Source organism: Schistocerca americana, chromosome 3, assembly GCF_021461395.2.
Source record: "Schistocerca americana isolate TAMUIC-IGC-003095 chromosome 3, iqSchAmer2.1, whole genome shotgun sequence".
In the NCBI taxonomy this organism is placed as follows: domain Eukaryota; kingdom Metazoa; phylum Arthropoda; class Insecta; order Orthoptera; family Acrididae; genus Schistocerca; species Schistocerca americana.
The window spans coordinates 705,041,577-705,059,416 of NC_060121.1; the positions used below are offsets into that span (position 1 = coordinate 705,041,577).

General features: G+C 43.2%; 1 protein-coding gene across 1 annotated transcript in view; it reads left to right on the forward strand.

Annotated features, from left to right (window-relative positions):
- The window catches only part of LOC124606327, a 273,720-nt gene that overhangs the window by 152,673 nt on the left and 103,207 nt on the right, over positions 1-17,840 (forward strand). Inside the window, exon 4 of the mRNA XM_047138309.1 lies at positions 2,069-2,302. Within this exon, the coding sequence (XP_046994265.1) occupies positions 2,069-2,302 (234 nt within the window). The remainder of the gene's footprint in view (positions 1-2,068; positions 2,303-17,840) is intronic.

The following is a 17,840-nucleotide window of genomic DNA, read 5'->3' on the forward strand; positions in this document are numbered from 1 at the left end:
CGACCGCTATGGTCGCAGATTCGAATCCTGCCTCGGGCATGGATGTGTGTTATGTCGTTAGGTTAGTTAGGTTTACGTAGTTCTAAGTACTAGGGGACTGATGAGCTCAGAAGTTGAGTCCCATAGTGCTCAGAGCCATTTTTTTGATCGCGATCAATGAGAACAGAAAAATCCTGTAACGATAAATCACAGCCTGAATGGTCCACAATACTGCTGCTTTGATAGACGTTTCTCCTTCCGGCATGAGGAATAACACAATCTTCTCACAAACAGCGTTCTGATTGAGAAATCCGCTGCTTAGGCTTTCCCTGTACATACAGAATGTACGTAGATGGCGTTACCTCTGCCTACTTTGCGTGGCTACAGTGCAATAGTAATCATGTGCATCTACATCGATACTCTGCAAATCACAGTTGACGGCCTGGCAGAGGGTTCATCGCACCAACTTCACAATAGTTCTCTATTATTTCAATCTCGGACAGCGCGGGAAAAAAAACGAACACCTGGATCTTTCCGTACGAGCTCTGATTTCCTTTATTTTATTATGATGATCGTGTCGCCCTATGTAGGTCGGCGTCAACAACATATTTCACATGTGGAGGATAGAGTTGGTAATTGAAATTTCGTTAGTGGATTCCATCGCATAGAAACACGCTTTTGTTTTAATGATGTCCACCCCAAATCCTGCCTGTGGCCCACTTAATTCCAAATGGCCCCGTCACATTAACGTGACCACCGCCTTCGTTCGACGTCAACGTGCAACAACCACTCACAGACGGCAGGTCGCAGCACTAACTGTGGAGGGTATGCAAAGCGAGATGGGGGAACGCAGAAAACAGTGTAGTCGTTCTAACGAGGAAATGGAGTCATTTATTTGACATCCGAAAGGGCATGATCAATTGCTTTCGGGCCAAGAGTTGAAGGACTGCCAAGGCAGTCAATTTTGTAAACTCTTCGCACGCCGCCGTGGTTAAAATATACCGTGCATAGCAATATGGTACTATCCAAAACCAGTGCTGAAGCAGCTGTGGTGCACATGGGCAGGACGCGCAACTGTTGAGCAACCAACCACCTAGATGAACCAAGGGGCTACCACGAGCTTGTCTTCAGTGGCTGTGCAGTTAACGTTGCTGCGTATGAACCTCCGTAGCAGTGCCCAATTAATGCATCCATGCTGACTGCTGTTCATCAGCGACGAAAGTTGGAATTTCCGCATCAGTACCGCAGCTGGACGTCCACTAAGTGGCGAGCGGTGGCCTTTTCAGCGGAATCAGGTTTTATACTCCATTGGACAGGTGACTGTTGGCATCTATGGCATGAAACGTGTGAAAGCGAACGCCCTGCGCAGTCGTCGGGAGCAGAATGTCTTCGTGGCATTGCCTGCCTGATTCCTCAATATGGAATCACATTGGATCAACTGAAGTATGCATCTATCCTTGGGGACCACATCCACTCCTAAATGAAGTTTGTTTTGGCTCAGTACGATAGCATCTACAGTAGGACAAAGCAACATGTCATACCGCTCACAGTGTACGTACCTGGATCGAAGAGCGCCAGAATAAGTTTATCGTACAACCATGGCCACCAGTCTCCCAAGATTTAAACCAAATCAAGAATTTGCGGAAGCAACTCCATCGGGCTCTTCATGAGTGGATTGTCAGCTGAGAAACCTAGAGTCGCTGGCCACGGAACTGGAGTCGCCATGGCTCCACATCCCAGTTGGTACCTTCCGGAAGATCGTCGACTCTGTTCTTGCATCTCTCGCAGCAGTCCGCACTGCAAAAGTAGTTATTTAGGTTTTTGACAGATGGTGCCATTAATGTGACTAGATGACGGCATGCGAATAGTTTACAGACTTTTTGTTCCATGCCGTCTTGATAGTTTTAATTGTCAACAGTGTAGGAGTCATATACACAAAAGTTTCACTTAAGACACGATTTTTGCTTCTGATATTCAATATTCAACATTTCGCAGCAGTTAGGTGCCGTAGGAGGAGTTACTATAGGAAACGGACTTGGAATGTGTGGGTCGTCGCTCCCGTGGACGAGTGTGTGGTGTCGTGCTGCAGGGGAGGAGGTGGGCGCGCTTCCGCGGCTGCTGTCGCGCGAGTCGGGCTGCACGGGCACGCCGGTGGCGGCGGCCCTGTCGAGCGGCGTGGCGGCCGCGGGCCTGGCGTGCGCGTGCCCGCTGCGCGCCCTCGCCGCCCTCGCCGCCCTCTGCCCGCTCGTCGCGCACGCCGTCGCCGCCGCCGGCCGCATCCACAGCCACTACCAGCCGCTGAGCGGCAGGCGCACGACTCTGGGTGAGTGCCGCGGCGTGCCGACTACTTGCTTTGTGGGAAGAGGGAGGCCAAGAAAGCGCGGATCCAAGGTGGATCGTGACGTTCCAACCTGAAAAAACGCTCAGCTTTTTCCCCACAGCTTCTATTGCATATGCGTTCGACACATATATTCTATACAAGTTCGCCTTCATCCTTTCTGTGCCCACCTCTTTCTCCCCCCATCTCTCTGTCTACCTCATCATCTCACTCCTATTTGTCCACATCCTTCTCCCCGCCCTTTCCATCTCTCCATCCTCACTTTGCCCATCTCCTCCACCCCTTCGTTTTGATAAAATATTCTTCCCACCTCTCTATTGTCCTCCTCCTCTCTTTATCCAACTCCTCCCCCTCTCTTCCTTTACCATCTGCCACTACCTGTAAATACATCCCCCCCCCCTGCCTCTTCCATCTCCCCCCTCTTTACCCTCTCTGTCCATCTCCTCCTACACATCAGCCTGCTCATAAACCCCACAGCATTGTCTGACCATTCCGAAATCTTCACCTTTCTTTGTACACATCATCCTCCCCTCCTCTCTCATTAACTGTCTCTTCCCCCCTTCTCTCTCTTTGCTCAGCTGTGATAATTGGCACACATTGGCAGCCTGCAAAGCTTGCTGATAGTACCTGATAGTACTGGCCGGCCGCGGTGGTCTAGCGGTTCTAGGCGCTCAGTCCGGAACCGCACGACTGCTACGGTCGCAGGTTCGAATCCTGCCTCGCGCATGGATGTGTGTGATGTCCTTAGGTTAGTTAGGTTTAATTAGTTCTAAGTTCTAGGGGACTGATGACCTCAGATGTAAAGTCTCATAGTGCTCAGAGCCATTTTAACCATTTGAGGTGCTAAACTCCAAACTGCTAATTCTGATAGGCAGGTAGTATTATTACCAAATTAGGTTGAAATCGTTCCAGTGGTTTAGCGGTTGTATATATACTGTTTTACACAAGTAAGGATTGTTTTGCAGTTGCAAATACAAACAACCGTCAGCTGTATAATGGAATGATGGCAATCAAAATTTGTGCTGGACTGAAACTCAAACACGGATTCTCTACTTAATGCGAGCTGTCACCTAAGTGCGTTGGCTGTTCACTTATGACTCAGCCAATACATCACAATATACACTCGTACACACATTACGTAATTCCCATTCAGGCATTCATCAAACTGTGAGACAAGCGCAGCAATTCAGTCTGAGGGATAGCAGCAGTAGCATCTTCAGCTTTCTTCTGTAGCTATTCCAACGTGTGAGGATCATTTGATTACAACTAGTACTTAAATTTACCACACAGATAAAAATTACAAAAAGAGACGCGTGATCGAGATGGCTAGGAGATTGCAGTACTTCTGCAGTTTGTCCCTCCTCACAGAACATCTCAGGCATTCGTAAGTAGGTTGTGAAAGGGTGTGTGCTATTGCATCGTCTTGATGATAATGTCCATACAGTCGTTCATGTCCTGTGAGTTGCTCCTCGTGTGCACATACAGGTTAACATTAACAGTTTGATGAGGTAATCGTATTTCCAAGCAGACACCAAACATTGCACAGAAAACGCAATCTTGAGATTATGCAACGACTCTTCAAAGTGCTGTTGGGATTTGATGACTCATAGTGGTGTATATTATGTGAGTTCAAATATGCTGACAGAACATATGAAAAATTACGGATCCAAAAGTCCTGATCCCACATCATTCAAAATCGACCATCAGAACCGACTGATGCATCGGAATCACAGTTTGCAGCATTTTCTGTGATGATCAGTTCTTCCGCTCGTTAACGAAGGTTAATTTCGCTTAAGTCTTATGAATACAGTATCAGATCAAAAGTATCCCGACATCCATCTGTAACGTGAACTTCGCCAATGTAGTAGTGTATTGTCAATACAAAAGCAATAACAGCAGAATCTGTCGGTCGGGAGAGTTCATTGGATTCGAATATGGACTAGCTATTCGATGTCATCTGAGTAACAGATCCATCAGAGATATCACAACCCCTCCACACCAAGGTGACAAAAGTCATTGGATACCCCCTAATACCGTGTCAGAAATCCTTTTGCCCGACGAAGTGCAGAATTCGACGTGGCATGGACTCAATAAGTTGTTGGAAGTTCCTTGTCATCCATAATTGCGGAAGTGTTGCCAGTGCAAAGTAACCTCTCGACTACGTCCAGTAAATTTTCGTTGGTATTCATGTCGGGCGACCTGGATGGCCAAATCATTCACTTGAATTGTCGAGAGTGGTCTTCAAGCCAATCGCGAACAATAGAGGCACGGTGACATTGTCATCTATAAAAATTCCATCGCTGTTCGGCTGTAATCATCCGAACAACATCATTTCCAGTCAATGATCGGTTCAGTTAGACCATAGGACCTAGTTCATTCCATATAAACACAGTCCACACCATTATGGAGATACCAGCAGCTTGCACTGTACCTTGTTGACAACATGGGTCATGGCTTCGTGGGATCTGCGTCACACTCGAACCCTACCATTAACTCTTACCACCTGAAATCCGACCAGGCCACGGTTTTTACAATTATGTAGGGTCCAACCGATATGGTCACGAGCTCAGGAGAGACACTGCAAGCGATGTCGTGCTCTTAGGAGAGGCACTCATGTCGGTCATCTGCTGCCATAGCCCATTAACGCAAAATTTCGCACTACTGTCCTAACGGATACGTTCTTTGTACATCCCACATTTATTTCTGCGGTTGTTTCGCGCAGTGTTCCTTGCCTGTTAGCGCCGATAACTCTACGCAAACGCCGTTGCTCTCGGTCGTTGGCCGTTGGCCACTGCCGTTGGCCACTGCGTTGCCCGTGGTGAGACGCAACGTATGAAATTTGGTATTTTCGGCACACTTTTGACAGAAACGATCCCGGAATATTGAATCCCCATCGATGTCCGAATGGAATGTCTCACTCATCAAGTCCCAGCTATCACTCCGCGTTCAAAGTCTGTTAATTCCCGTTTTGCTTTACCCAGGCCGGAAACCTTTCCACATGAATCACCCTAGTACAAATGACAGCTCCGCCAATGCACTGCCCTTTCGTACCTTGAGTGAGCAATTCTACCGCCATCTGTATATGCGCATATCGCTACCCCACAAGTGACCCTAGTCGGTTGCTGGTGATGTGATTGTGAAGTGGCTACGCGAAGGAACATCAGCTAAACCACGACCGCGCAGACTTCATGATGATGGGCAGGGGCCTTCTAATATTGCGAAGGTGGACAAAAAAAAAGTCATAAAATCGGCAGACTGACTCAATCCTGACTTACAGTGCGCTACTGGAAGCTCAGCTAGCACATTGATTGTGTATAGATAGTTAAAAATAATAGGGTACAATGGTCGAGCAGCTACTCATAAACCACACATATCTGCAGTCACTGCTAAGAGGCTCTTGAGGCTGTGTAATGAGCGGAAATGAATGGAGATGAGTGATTCGAATGATGAATCCCGCTATGCCCGATGGGAATCCGATGGAAAGGTTTGGCTTTGGAGAATACCTCGAGAACGTTACCAGCCATCATTTGTAGTGCCAACAACGAAGTATGGAGCAGGTTGTGTAACGGTATGGTGATATTTCTCGTGGTGAGGATGTCGTCCCCTTTTTCACCATAAGAAAACGTTGAATGTGGAAGCATGTGATCACATTTTGCAACATTCTGTGCTGCCAACAGTAGAGGAAGAGTTCAGAGATGATGACTTGGTTTCAGCATGACAATGCATGCTATCATAGAGCAGCTTCCATGAGGTAATGGCTTGTGGACAATAACATTCCTGAAATTGACTGGCCTGCCCAGAGTTCCGACCTGAAACCAATTAAACATCTTGGGGATGACGTAGAATTCGCTCCAGCCCCCAGCGCCCAACATCACTACTTTGGTCTCGGCTCTTTAGGAAGAATGGGTTGCTGTTCGTCCACAGACATTCTGACACCTCGTTAAAGTGTCCTCAACAGTGTTCAAGCCGTTAGAAAGGTGGAAAGATGGACACACACACCACACTAATGTCCGCTAACAGGTGTCCAGATAGACCCGTCCAGAGGTTCGATGTTTCAGCCAGATTGGATGTGATTTTTAGGTATCCGACTAGGTGAATACCGCTTTGCACCCATATACCATCAAGTTACTTGATTCTGAAACATTTCTAAAACGTTCACACACTTTCACATCGGATAACACAAGACACAGACAGATTGGGTCCACAAATTCGTTCCTGGGCGGCAAGGGATGGCGGCAGCAAGGTCATCCGGCCTCTACCACTAACACTGCCAAGTCCAGATTAACATGCCTAATTTATAATGAAAGGCCTAAGGCCCGGAAGAAGAAATACAGATGTCCGGACACTTTTCATCAGATAGTGTACTTTCCGTGGCAGTTTTATTTCGACCTCCTTGACTACACCGCTACATACACGCATAAGAAGAGTTGTTAGAAGAGATAAAAAGAAACGTGTTATGTGTGGAAAAGTCACAGGTGTGCCGTTTCCTCTTTATTAGTCCTTCAAGGTTCTGACCATTACTTTTGAACTCTGGACAGCTGTCTCTTAATTATGTGAACAACGGACAAAGGGCAACTGGGGACATGTGAACTGCAAACAGAGGATTAGTCAGCCAGTTAGAGGTTAGCTGATTGTCTTCCATGTTCGCCACCGAAATTACAATTCACGCATCAGCCAGCAAACACAGCATTGACAAACATCGAATCGTCAGAAATATGTCATCCGGTTTCAACTTCTTCAGTTCTTGGGGCAAAAACTGTAAGCTAACTCTGTTACAAAAAACTAAGCGATCGATGACTCTTTTCCTCAAGTCTTCCATCTGCTCCCCTGGACTAACATTGTAGGTGCTCGACGGCTTCAAGTAGGCATTACAAGTTTTCTTAGTAATTCAGATTGTAACTGGAGTGTTTGTAGCTATACATTGTACCTAAAATATCGAAACAGTATTGACAAGCAAATCTCAGATACCATCTTTCAACTCCTTCCGCGGTGGTACTTCCTGTAGAGGCTGGTACTTCCGTGTCCAGCGATGGGGCGGTGCTAGCCGCTGCGTCTTCCTGTTGCCAACTGGCGTGGCTGAATCGAATGCCTGCTTTGTGGTATCGGTGGGCTATGATAGCACATAGAGGACATAATGAAATAGGAATGTGAAACACCAACACGAGAAGTGAGTAAACAAAACTGAATATAACTAAGTGGATGATCAGAACGACGTGTTTCTCGAACGTGAGTAAATGACTGTCCGCAGTTCACAAGTTTCAGCAGCGAGAGTGAAGGGGCGAATTATCGGATTAGTCGATAAGCGGATAAGCCGGCTCGGTCCGCATTTCACATGGCAACATAATGAGGTGGAACCCGGTGTACGCAGTTCACATGCAACCGATTTGACGACGTACCACTTTGGCCAACGTTCAGAATTGTTTTGACACTTCGTATGCAACATGTTAACATCGGAATCTAAGTTGCAACAGAAATACATCGTACTGCTGGTAAGGGCGGTTATCATTACTACTAATAATATCCATGTCCCGGGATAAACAATTACATTTTAATTGTTTATGTTGTGTTAACCTGAAAGTTTTCACTGATGTTTGCAGTTTCTTGATGGCTGATTACAATCTGAGTTAGCTGACATGCATCTCATGTACGGGGAGGTATGGTGTAAGAGTCGAGCAGCAAGGCGCCTTTTACACAGAACGATTTCCGATAAGAAAGTTATCAAATCAATTGACATTGCAAGCACTTGATGGCGGTCTCCGTGGAACAGGATCCATTACACCAGACTGATGGAAAGTTGGTGGACTTCATAATATGTGAACTTTTCACTTTGAAGAAGCTATGTCATAACGAACTGGGGAAACCTCTTTACCAGTAAGCAATCCACAGCCAAGGAAATAAATACCTCCATATCCATTGTGTGGAGCGTCCTACACGAGAGGAGAATGCATCCATTCAAGTATCAGAAGGTACAGTACCTATCAGCTGATACATTTCCACAACGCTTAGATTTCTGCCAGTAACTTTGACGCTAGCAAACAACAGTAACTTCGAAACGTGTGTTTAGATTATTGAAGAGACTACCTTCACAAGGAAAGGAATATTCAAGAGCAGCAATAGCTGTGTCTGGTAGTTCCATCATCAGCAGAAATTTATCATAAATGTGTGGGCTGGGTTTAGCTAACTGCGCTGTACGTTCTGCCTGATATGCTCGGCGAAAGGAACTGCCTTATTTATTTCCTTGAAGTACTACCGGAAATGGAGAATATGCCGCTAGCAGTCGGGCAAATATTATTGTTCCAGCACGATGGAGCCCCACCACAGATTTTCGTTGATGTCACATAACATTTATAACATGTTTCGTCCAGTTGCTTGATTGGGACAGGTGGACCAGTACTGTAGCTACCAAGGTCTCCCAGCGTCTTTCCTATGGATTTCATTTTGTGGGGAAGATGAAACATTTGATGTACGAGACACTGAATGACAGTCAATAGGTGGCAGCACTGGCGCAGATCGCACACGCTTGAGTATTAAGCTCGTGAAGATAAGAAATTTATTCTACACTACTGGCCATTAAAATTGCTACACCACGAAGATGACGTGTTACAGACGCGAAATTTAACCGACAGGAAGACGACGCTGTGATATGCAAATGATTATCTTTTCAGACCATTCACACGAGGCTGGCGCCGGTGGCGACACCTACAACGTGCTGACTTGAGGAAAATTTCCAACCGATTTCTCATACGCAAAGAGCAGTTGACCGGCGTTGCCTGGTGAAACGTTGTTGTGATGCCTCGTGTAACGAGCAGAAATGCGTACCAACACGTTTCCGACTTTGATAAAGGTCGGACTGTAGCCTATCGCGATTGCGGTTTATCGTATCGCGACATTGCTGCTCGCGTTGGTCGAGATCCAATGACTCTTAGCAGAATATGGAATCGGTGGGCTCACGAGGGTAATACGGAACGGCGTGCTGGATCTCAACGGCCTCGTATCACTAGCAGTCGAAATGACAGGCATCATATCCGCATGGCTGTAACGGATCGTGCGGATACCTCACGATCCCTGAGTCAAAAGATGGGGACATTTGCAGGACAACAATCATCTCCACGAACAGTTCGACGACGTTTGCAGCAGCATGGACTATCAGCTCGGAGACCATGGCTGCGGTTACGCTTGATGCTGAATCACAGACAGGAGCGCCTGCGATGGTATACTCAACGACGAACCTGGGTGCACAAATGGCAAAAAGTCATTTTTTCGGATGAATCCAGGTTATGTTTACAGCATCATGATGGTCGCATCCGTGTTTGGCGACGTCGCGGTGATCGCACATTGGAAGCCTGTATTCGTCATCGGCATACTGGCGAATCACCCGCCGTGATGGTATGGGGTGCCACTGGTTACACGTCTCGGTCACCTCTTGACGGCACTTTGAACAGTGGACGTTACATTTCAGATGTGTTACGACCCGTGGCTCTAGCCTTCATTCGATCGCTGGGAAACCCTACATTTCAGCAGGATAATGCACGACCGCAAGTTGAGGTCCTGTACGGGCCTTTCTGGATACAGAAAATGTTCGACTGCTGCACTAGCCAGCACATTCTCCAGATCTCTCACCAATTGAAAACGTCTGGTCAATGGTGGCCGATCAAACTGCCTAGTCACAATACGCCATTCACTACTCTTGATGAACTGTGGTATCGTGTTGCAGCTGCATTGGCAGCTGTACGTGTACACGCCATTCAAACTCTGTTTGACCCAATGCCCAGGCGTATCAAGGCCGCTATTATGGCCAGAGGTGGTTGTTATGGGTACTGATTTCTCAGGATCTATGCACCAAAATTGCGTGAAAATGTAATCACATGTCAGTTCTAGTATAATATATTTGTCCAATGAATACCCGTTTATCATCTGCATTTCTTCTTGGTGTAGCAATTTTAATGGCCAGTAGTGTATAACAACTGTCAATTAAGTTAATATTACACCCTAACGAAGTTGATTAGAATCTGTTTTATGTTGTGAATTGAAGGTTTCACTCGTTTCAAAGCATTCCTGGAAAAAAAAAAACATAACATATGGGCCGGTTTCCGCGTACTTTTGGCGTAGGTTTACATACAATTTTAAGACATTTCTTTAAGTATTAAGTGAAAAATTTAGGTTGTGTTCATCACACATGTATTTAGTAGTACTGTACCTACTCGGGGAATTAAACGTTTTAGCTTCTGTCTTTTATTTCCTTTCAAAACGCATAAAGAACTCATCGAGCATACACAATCAAAGGCCTAATTTTTCGGATATACAAGTTTTGATTCTTAACGTTAGTGTAACTGCATTACTTTACTATATTAACAGTATACACATACATTAGTGTACCACATAAGTTTAGTGACTTTTGTGATGTGTAGTTACTAGAAAATTAGTGTTATTGCGTAACTAAATTTTGTAAAAATTATTGTAAACAACCATGAGAGAGAAGTGTTTGAGCTGCCGTAGGAAAGTCAGTTCTGTGGTTCTGTGCAGCTGTTGTGGCAGATGGCTACCTTGGGGTGAATGTAGTGGCATGGGAATCAGGGAAGTAAATCGGTATTTTCCATGGTATTGCAGATTATGTTCAAGGGATAGGAAAATAGGGGAACAGGAAGGGAAGATTAGAGTCCTTGCAGGCTGAACTGGATGGTGCTAGGGAGCAACTGATGAGGTTAAGGTGGGAGGAGGGTGAAGACGGGTGGGAGGTGGTAGCAAGGATCAGGGGCCACAGAAAAAGAACAGTATCACACAGTTTCACCATTGCCACAAACAACAGATTTGCCGTGCTACCTCAGTCAGCTAAGAAACAGGCTCAAGTAGATGTAAGTGTAGTCAGAACTCAACAGACTTTCACTAGGAAACCAACTGTTGCAAAAAAAGTAGAAAGTAGGAAGAAAGTTCTGTTGTTAGGTAGTAGCCAAGGAAGTGTGGGTCAGATTTTGTAGGAAAAATTAGAGGACAGGTACCAGGTCACAATTATTTTCAAGCCCAGTGCATGTCTTAGGCAAGTGATAGAGGATGTAGGATCATTGTGCAAGGGTTTTACAAAGCAGGATCATGTTGTGGTAGTGATGGAGCGGGAAACAGTACTGATATCGATCAGGGCTACAATGTTGAGTGTGACCTGGTAAAAATAACACCTGAAACGAACCATACAAATGTTGGCTTGGTTCCTGCTTTCATGCAGTATGACCGGCCCCAATTCAGCAGACCTGTCAGGAGGGTCAATATGTAGCTAGATTAGCTGCTTCGGCTGGCTTCTTTGTCAGGCATAGGTTTGGTTCCTGTTGATGGTATTGGTAGGTGGGACTTCACAAGACATGTCCTGCATCTCAGTGGGAAAGGCAAGGGTAAACTGGCTGGGATGATAGCAAAATCTTTAAGGGGGGGGGGGGGAGAGACTGAACTCATGGGAGTACTTTTTTAGGCTAAGATCAGTGTCCAATCATCCTACATTGATTGAAATTAAACTTAATGAAAAGTTCAGACAGTCAGGTATTAGAGATGTGAAAATATCACAAGATCCTCATAACAAAAAATGGTTCAAATGGCTCCGAGCACTATGGGACTTAACATCTGTGGTCATCAGTCCCCTAGAACTTAGAACTACTTAAACCTAACTAACCTAAGGACGTCACACACATCCATGCCCGAGGCAGGATTCGAACCTGCGACCGTAGCAGTCGTTTTCATAACAGTACAGTGTAAAATAACGTTAGTATTTCACAAGATTCACATAAAAGTATAGTGAAAAATAATGTTAATATATTGCACCAGAATATTAGGTGATTAAGAAACAAAGTAGATGAGCTTCTTGTTTGTTTAGAAGATTTAGAAACTGAGTGTGGAATAGATGTACTATGCCTGTCTGAACACCATATAGTCACAGGTATGGAAATGGGAAATGTAGTTGGATATTAGCTTTCAGCACATGTAAGTAGAGACACAATGGAGAGAGGAGGAGTTGCCACATATGTTAAAATCAGTCATAGTGTGAAAAATTTGGAAACTAAAAAATTCTGTGTAGTGCAACATATAGAAGCATGTGCACATGAGCTTAAACTAATTAAAGGCACTTTCATAATTCTGGCCGTGTGCAGGTCCCCAGTGGGAAATTTTCAACTCAAATGAAAGCAAATTATTGTTTGAGGAGATTTCAACGTAGATTTCCTGAAAGAGTCCCATAGAAAGCTTGACCTTGAAGTATTACTTGGTTCTTCCAATTAGACATCAGTTATTGGTTTTCCTACTCAGGTGGTACAGGAAAGCAGCACACTGATAGATAATGTTTTCATAGACCAAGATAAATTTAATCAAATAAAAATTTTTCCTGCTAATAATGATACACAGCTGATCATGACACACAGCTAGTTACAGTACATGATATAGCTCCATACAGTAATGCAAAACAGTCCTCCAAAATAGTACGTTCCATTAACGATTTATCAATTCAAAATTTTAGGGAAGGCTTGCAACAGTTAGATTGGGATGAAGTGTACAGGGAACATGATGCTAATTTAAAATTTAACCTATGTCATAATACCTTTGTGAGTATATTTGAAAACAGTTTCCCCAAGAAAACAGTGAAATATAATTGTAAGAAACCATTTAAAAAGCCATGGCTTACTAAAGGGATAAAAATATCTTGTTAACAGAAAAGGGAAATGTATCTTATAGCTAGTAGGAGTAATGACCCCAAAACAGTGAAACATTGTAAAAACTACTGCACTGTATTAAGAAAAGTTATAAAAAGTCTAGAAGTATGTGCATTATGTCTGAGATTAGCATATCTGAAAATAAAATTCAAAAAATTTCGAATATTGTGAAAAGGGAAACAGGGCAAGCGAGAGGACAGGAAGACTGTATTTCTATCAGACACACTGAAAAGTTTGTTAACAAGAAGTCAGACGTAGAAAATATTTTTAATGATCATTTTTTAAGTGTTGTAGAGAAAACAGGATCCAGCTATTCATTAGAAAATGTAAGGCAGTATATGAAAGAGGCAGTACCTACGCAATTTGATAAAACTGAAATTCAACCCACCTCTCCTATTGAAATTAGGAAAATAATAAATTCACTCAAAAGTAAAAGCTCACTTGGAATTGATGGCATTTCCAACAGAGTACTAAAAGCTTGTGACCAACAAATAAGTAGGATTCTCAGCCACATATGTAGTAACTGACTTAAACAGAGTATTTTTCCAGATTTACTGAAATATGCTATTGTTTAACCATTACATAAAAAAGGGGATAGATCTGATGCTAACAACTACCACCCGCCAGCCGTTGTGGCCATGCGGTTCTAGGCGCTTCAGTCTGGAACCACATGACCGCAACGGTCGCAGATTCGAATCCTGCCTCGGGCATGGATGTGTGTGATGTATTTAGGTTAGTTAGGTTTAAGTAGTTCTAAGTTCTAGACCACAGATATGGATTCCCATAGCGCTCAGAGCCATTTGATCCATTTTTTAACTACCACCCAATTTCACTTCTGACAGATTTATACGAAATTCTTGAAAAAGTAATATATTCAAGAGTAGCGTCACATATTTGTAAAAATGAAGTACTAACAAAATGTCAGTTTGGTTTTCAGAAGACCTTTCAACAGAAAATGTTATATATGCTTTCACTGATGAAATGTTAAATGTATTGAATAACTGAACAATACCCATTAGGATATTTTGTGATCTCTCAAAGGCTTTTGATTGTGTGAATCATGAAATTCTTCAAGATAAGCTTAAGTATTGTGGTATGAGGGGGACAGCGCACAAATGGTTTAATTCATACTTAACTGGAAGAATGCAGAAGGTTGAAATTAACAGTGCAGATAGTCTGCAAAAACCAGCAGAATCCTCTAACTGAAGAGGTATCAAGAATGGAGTCGCACAGGGTTCAGTCTTGGGTCCCTTATTGTTCTTAATATATATTAACGACTTGACACTCTATATTCATGAAGATGCAAGGCTGATTCTTTTTGCTGATGATACAAGTATAGTAATCACACACAAGAAGCAAGAATCAGCTGAGGAAATTGCAAATAATGTCTTTCAGAAAATTATTAAGTGGTTCTCTGCAAATGAACTCTCACCAAACTTTGAGAAAACACAGTTTATACAATTCTGTACAGCAAATGGCATAACACCATTGATAAATATAGACTATAAACGTAAGGCTGTTGCTAAGGCAGAATACTCAAAATTTCTGGGCGTGTGCACTGATGAGAAACTGAATTGGAAGAAACACATCGATGATCTGCTGAAATGGTTAGGTTCAGCTACTTATACTTATTAGGCTTATTGCAAAATTTTGGTGATAAACATATCAAAAAGGTTCAAATGGCTCTGAGCACTATGGGACTTAACATCTATGGTCATCAGTCCCCTAGAACTTAGAACTACTTAAACCTAACTAACCTAAGGACATCACACAACACCCAGTCATCACGAGGCAGAGAAAATCCCTGACCCCGCCGGGAATCGAACCCGGGAACCCGGGCGTGGGAAGCGAGAACGCTACCGCGAACTCTGGATATTCACAGTACCTTCGCAATACACACATTCACTTCTGAAATTTGTCATGGATAACTCAACCCCAATTCCAAAATAACAGCGGAGTGCATAGCTACAACACTAGAAGAAAGGATGATAGTCACTATTCTGGATTAAATCTCATTTTGGCACAGAAAGGGGTGAATTATGCTGCCACAAAAATCTTTGGTCATTTGCCAAATAGTATTAAAGTCTAACAGATAGCCAACCAACATTTAAAAGCAAATTAAAAGAATTTCCGAATGACAACTCCTTTTACTCAATATATGAATTCCTAGACATGAAGTAGTTACTGTAAAAAAATTAATTAACTATTTTGTGTAAAGAAAACTTTTGTTAAAGTGACACGTTCCACATCATTACGAAATGTCGTATTCATGATCTATGGAACAAGGATTAATGTATGTATGTATTTAGAGGTGGCTGCCCATTTGATTGAAGCCGCAGCCTTTAGTCATGAGACGCCTGGTTTTTTCGAGTGGCTTAGACAATCATTAGCACACAGAAGCAAGTTGTCTGTTTGTGTAAGCGGACGACTTTTTCAGCAATGTCTCTAATACAGTATTCAACAGACGGCAATTTTAACAATGTCTCTTAACAATGTCTCTTAAGATCACTGGCGTCGAAACCTTCGTGCACCCCTAGCACGTATATGGTGCACCTGTGACATTTTTGTCATGTACATCAATTTTCAAAATTTGACAGCTAACTCACGAAGAATATCGTAGCATGAAAACAAAGAGTCTCGATAGCGACAATTAATTATAAAATATACAAGCAAGTTTAACATATGATACTTCTGTGAGGGCCTATCCACGTGGGTGGGCTTGAGACCTGAATGTAACATTCCAGCCAACTAATGATGACCTTCGCATGCTAATTAAATGCAACACACTTATTTAATAATAATAATAATAAAATACGAGAGAGAGAATGTCTTCCCGAATGTAGATGGATATTGCTAAGTGAAATAATGATAAACAAAGTTATGAGACCCTTTGTTATTACAGTTCTTAAATTAATTTCGTATAATATGTTCTCAGATTATGTGATGTACGTTTCTCGAATACAGGGAGTGAGAATGTATGAGCAGGCATTTCCATATGTGGTACCTTAATATATACACACATCAGAGAGTTGGTTCTGTTTTCTCTGTGTATAACAGTCTTTTCGCAAACACAGCATACCTGATGTTTTCTGCATGGTTGTAATTGCACCACTAAGTGAACTCTGCCTGTCACTATAGACTACCTGTGTTGTGTTCACACATCGCTCTTCAATGTCTAACCCGCTTTCCAGGGGAAAATAAGCATTAAGGGCTTGCTCTTGCAACAAGCACTTGGAGGTACTAACCAACCCAAAAACATGTAATAGCTATAATTATTAGTCTGGAAATTACATAAACACTGATTTATTGTTGTTCCATATGCCGTCCCCAGTCACGAATAGAAATATTTGCGCTTATGCTTTAATTTTAAGTGATTCACTGTATAACAAACACTGTCTGAACAGGCCTTGAAGGCCCAACGTTACCGGCCGGCCATCGTGTCATTCTCAGCCTTTAGGCGTCAGCGTTGTCAGTTTTCGTGACTGGTGCCGCTACTTCTCAATCAAGTAGCTCCTCAACTGGCATCAGAATGGCTGAGTGCACCTCGCTTGCCAACAGCACCGGTAGACCCGAACGGTGACCCATCGAAGTGCTAGCCAAGCCTGAAATTGCTGAATTTCGGTGATTTGATGAGAATTGTTGCCTGCAACAATTTTTTTTCCTCGCTAGCCGAAAGGTTGCCAAATTCCTCACTTAAATCAGCTCAGTGCGATATGCAAATGGTTGATTACAGAGGGACACTTCTAATCCCACAGAAAACAGAAACTATTGCAAAGTATACGTAATTGTTCCGCAGACTGTCGGTTGGGTGCACCGCGACTTGTAGAGCTTGTTCGTAATTTAATTCCTAGAGGCTTTATGGTTTTACAACACACCCAGTTTGCTGTACAGCTGTACAGCGTCTTGTCCTTCAGAACTATTGTTTCGGAAACTTACTTTTTGACACTTCTAAATCTGACAGGCGCATTTTGTTTGAAATGTGGCCACTGAAGTGCAAAAGCCTTACTTCTTTTCATAGTCCATCCTTCTCTGTCTTGATGATTCATCCCTAATGAACTCGACGTCGACAGGACGTCTGTTTAAGCTCTCTTACTATTGCTTTTTTCTATTTTTTAACTAAAAGTATGGAATTCAGAAACAAACAGCAACCTGCGGATGAATGTATACCTAATTGTTCGAAGTAAGCCACTAATTCCGAAATACCAAACCTAAACGGAAGTAAAAGTGCCTGATTTCGGAATCTCACGTTGATTAATTGCAGGTGGTGTCCCCCGTGTCTCCAGGCCTTTTGCAAGTAAACCTACCCCTCTTGTGATTTCTGAATAGTATGCTTGCTATTACCCGCTGAAGCTTGTTAATACTTACGACCGAGCCCATATTGTGCGTAAAACCATCTTCAATTTCTTCCCTGTGACAACGTTCCAGCCCACCATTACTGTTAGATTACCACGTTCTTTCACAACGCCACAGCCTAGTACGAATGGGAAATGTGAAAGATAAACAGTTTACACAATAAACTGAAGATTTTGAAACATGTCACTACAGAAGACTGCTAAATATTAGATGGGCGGATCAACGCACATAAACAAAAGTTTTGCTTCACCCCTTAATTTCGAAATTCATGCCATAGCAAATAAAAGCTGGCTCTCAGGCAAGCGTGTATGTTCATTTTCAAAGTTCCCAAATCACCAAAGAGAAGAAGAAAAAAGAAAACATTTGTGTAATGACACGATTTTCTGTTTCCTATGAGGGTTTCCTTATAGCAGACTCAAGCAACGTCAGTACATTGTGAAATGTCCCCTTGCTCGGATGCAGATTTGAAACCATCGTGGCATACC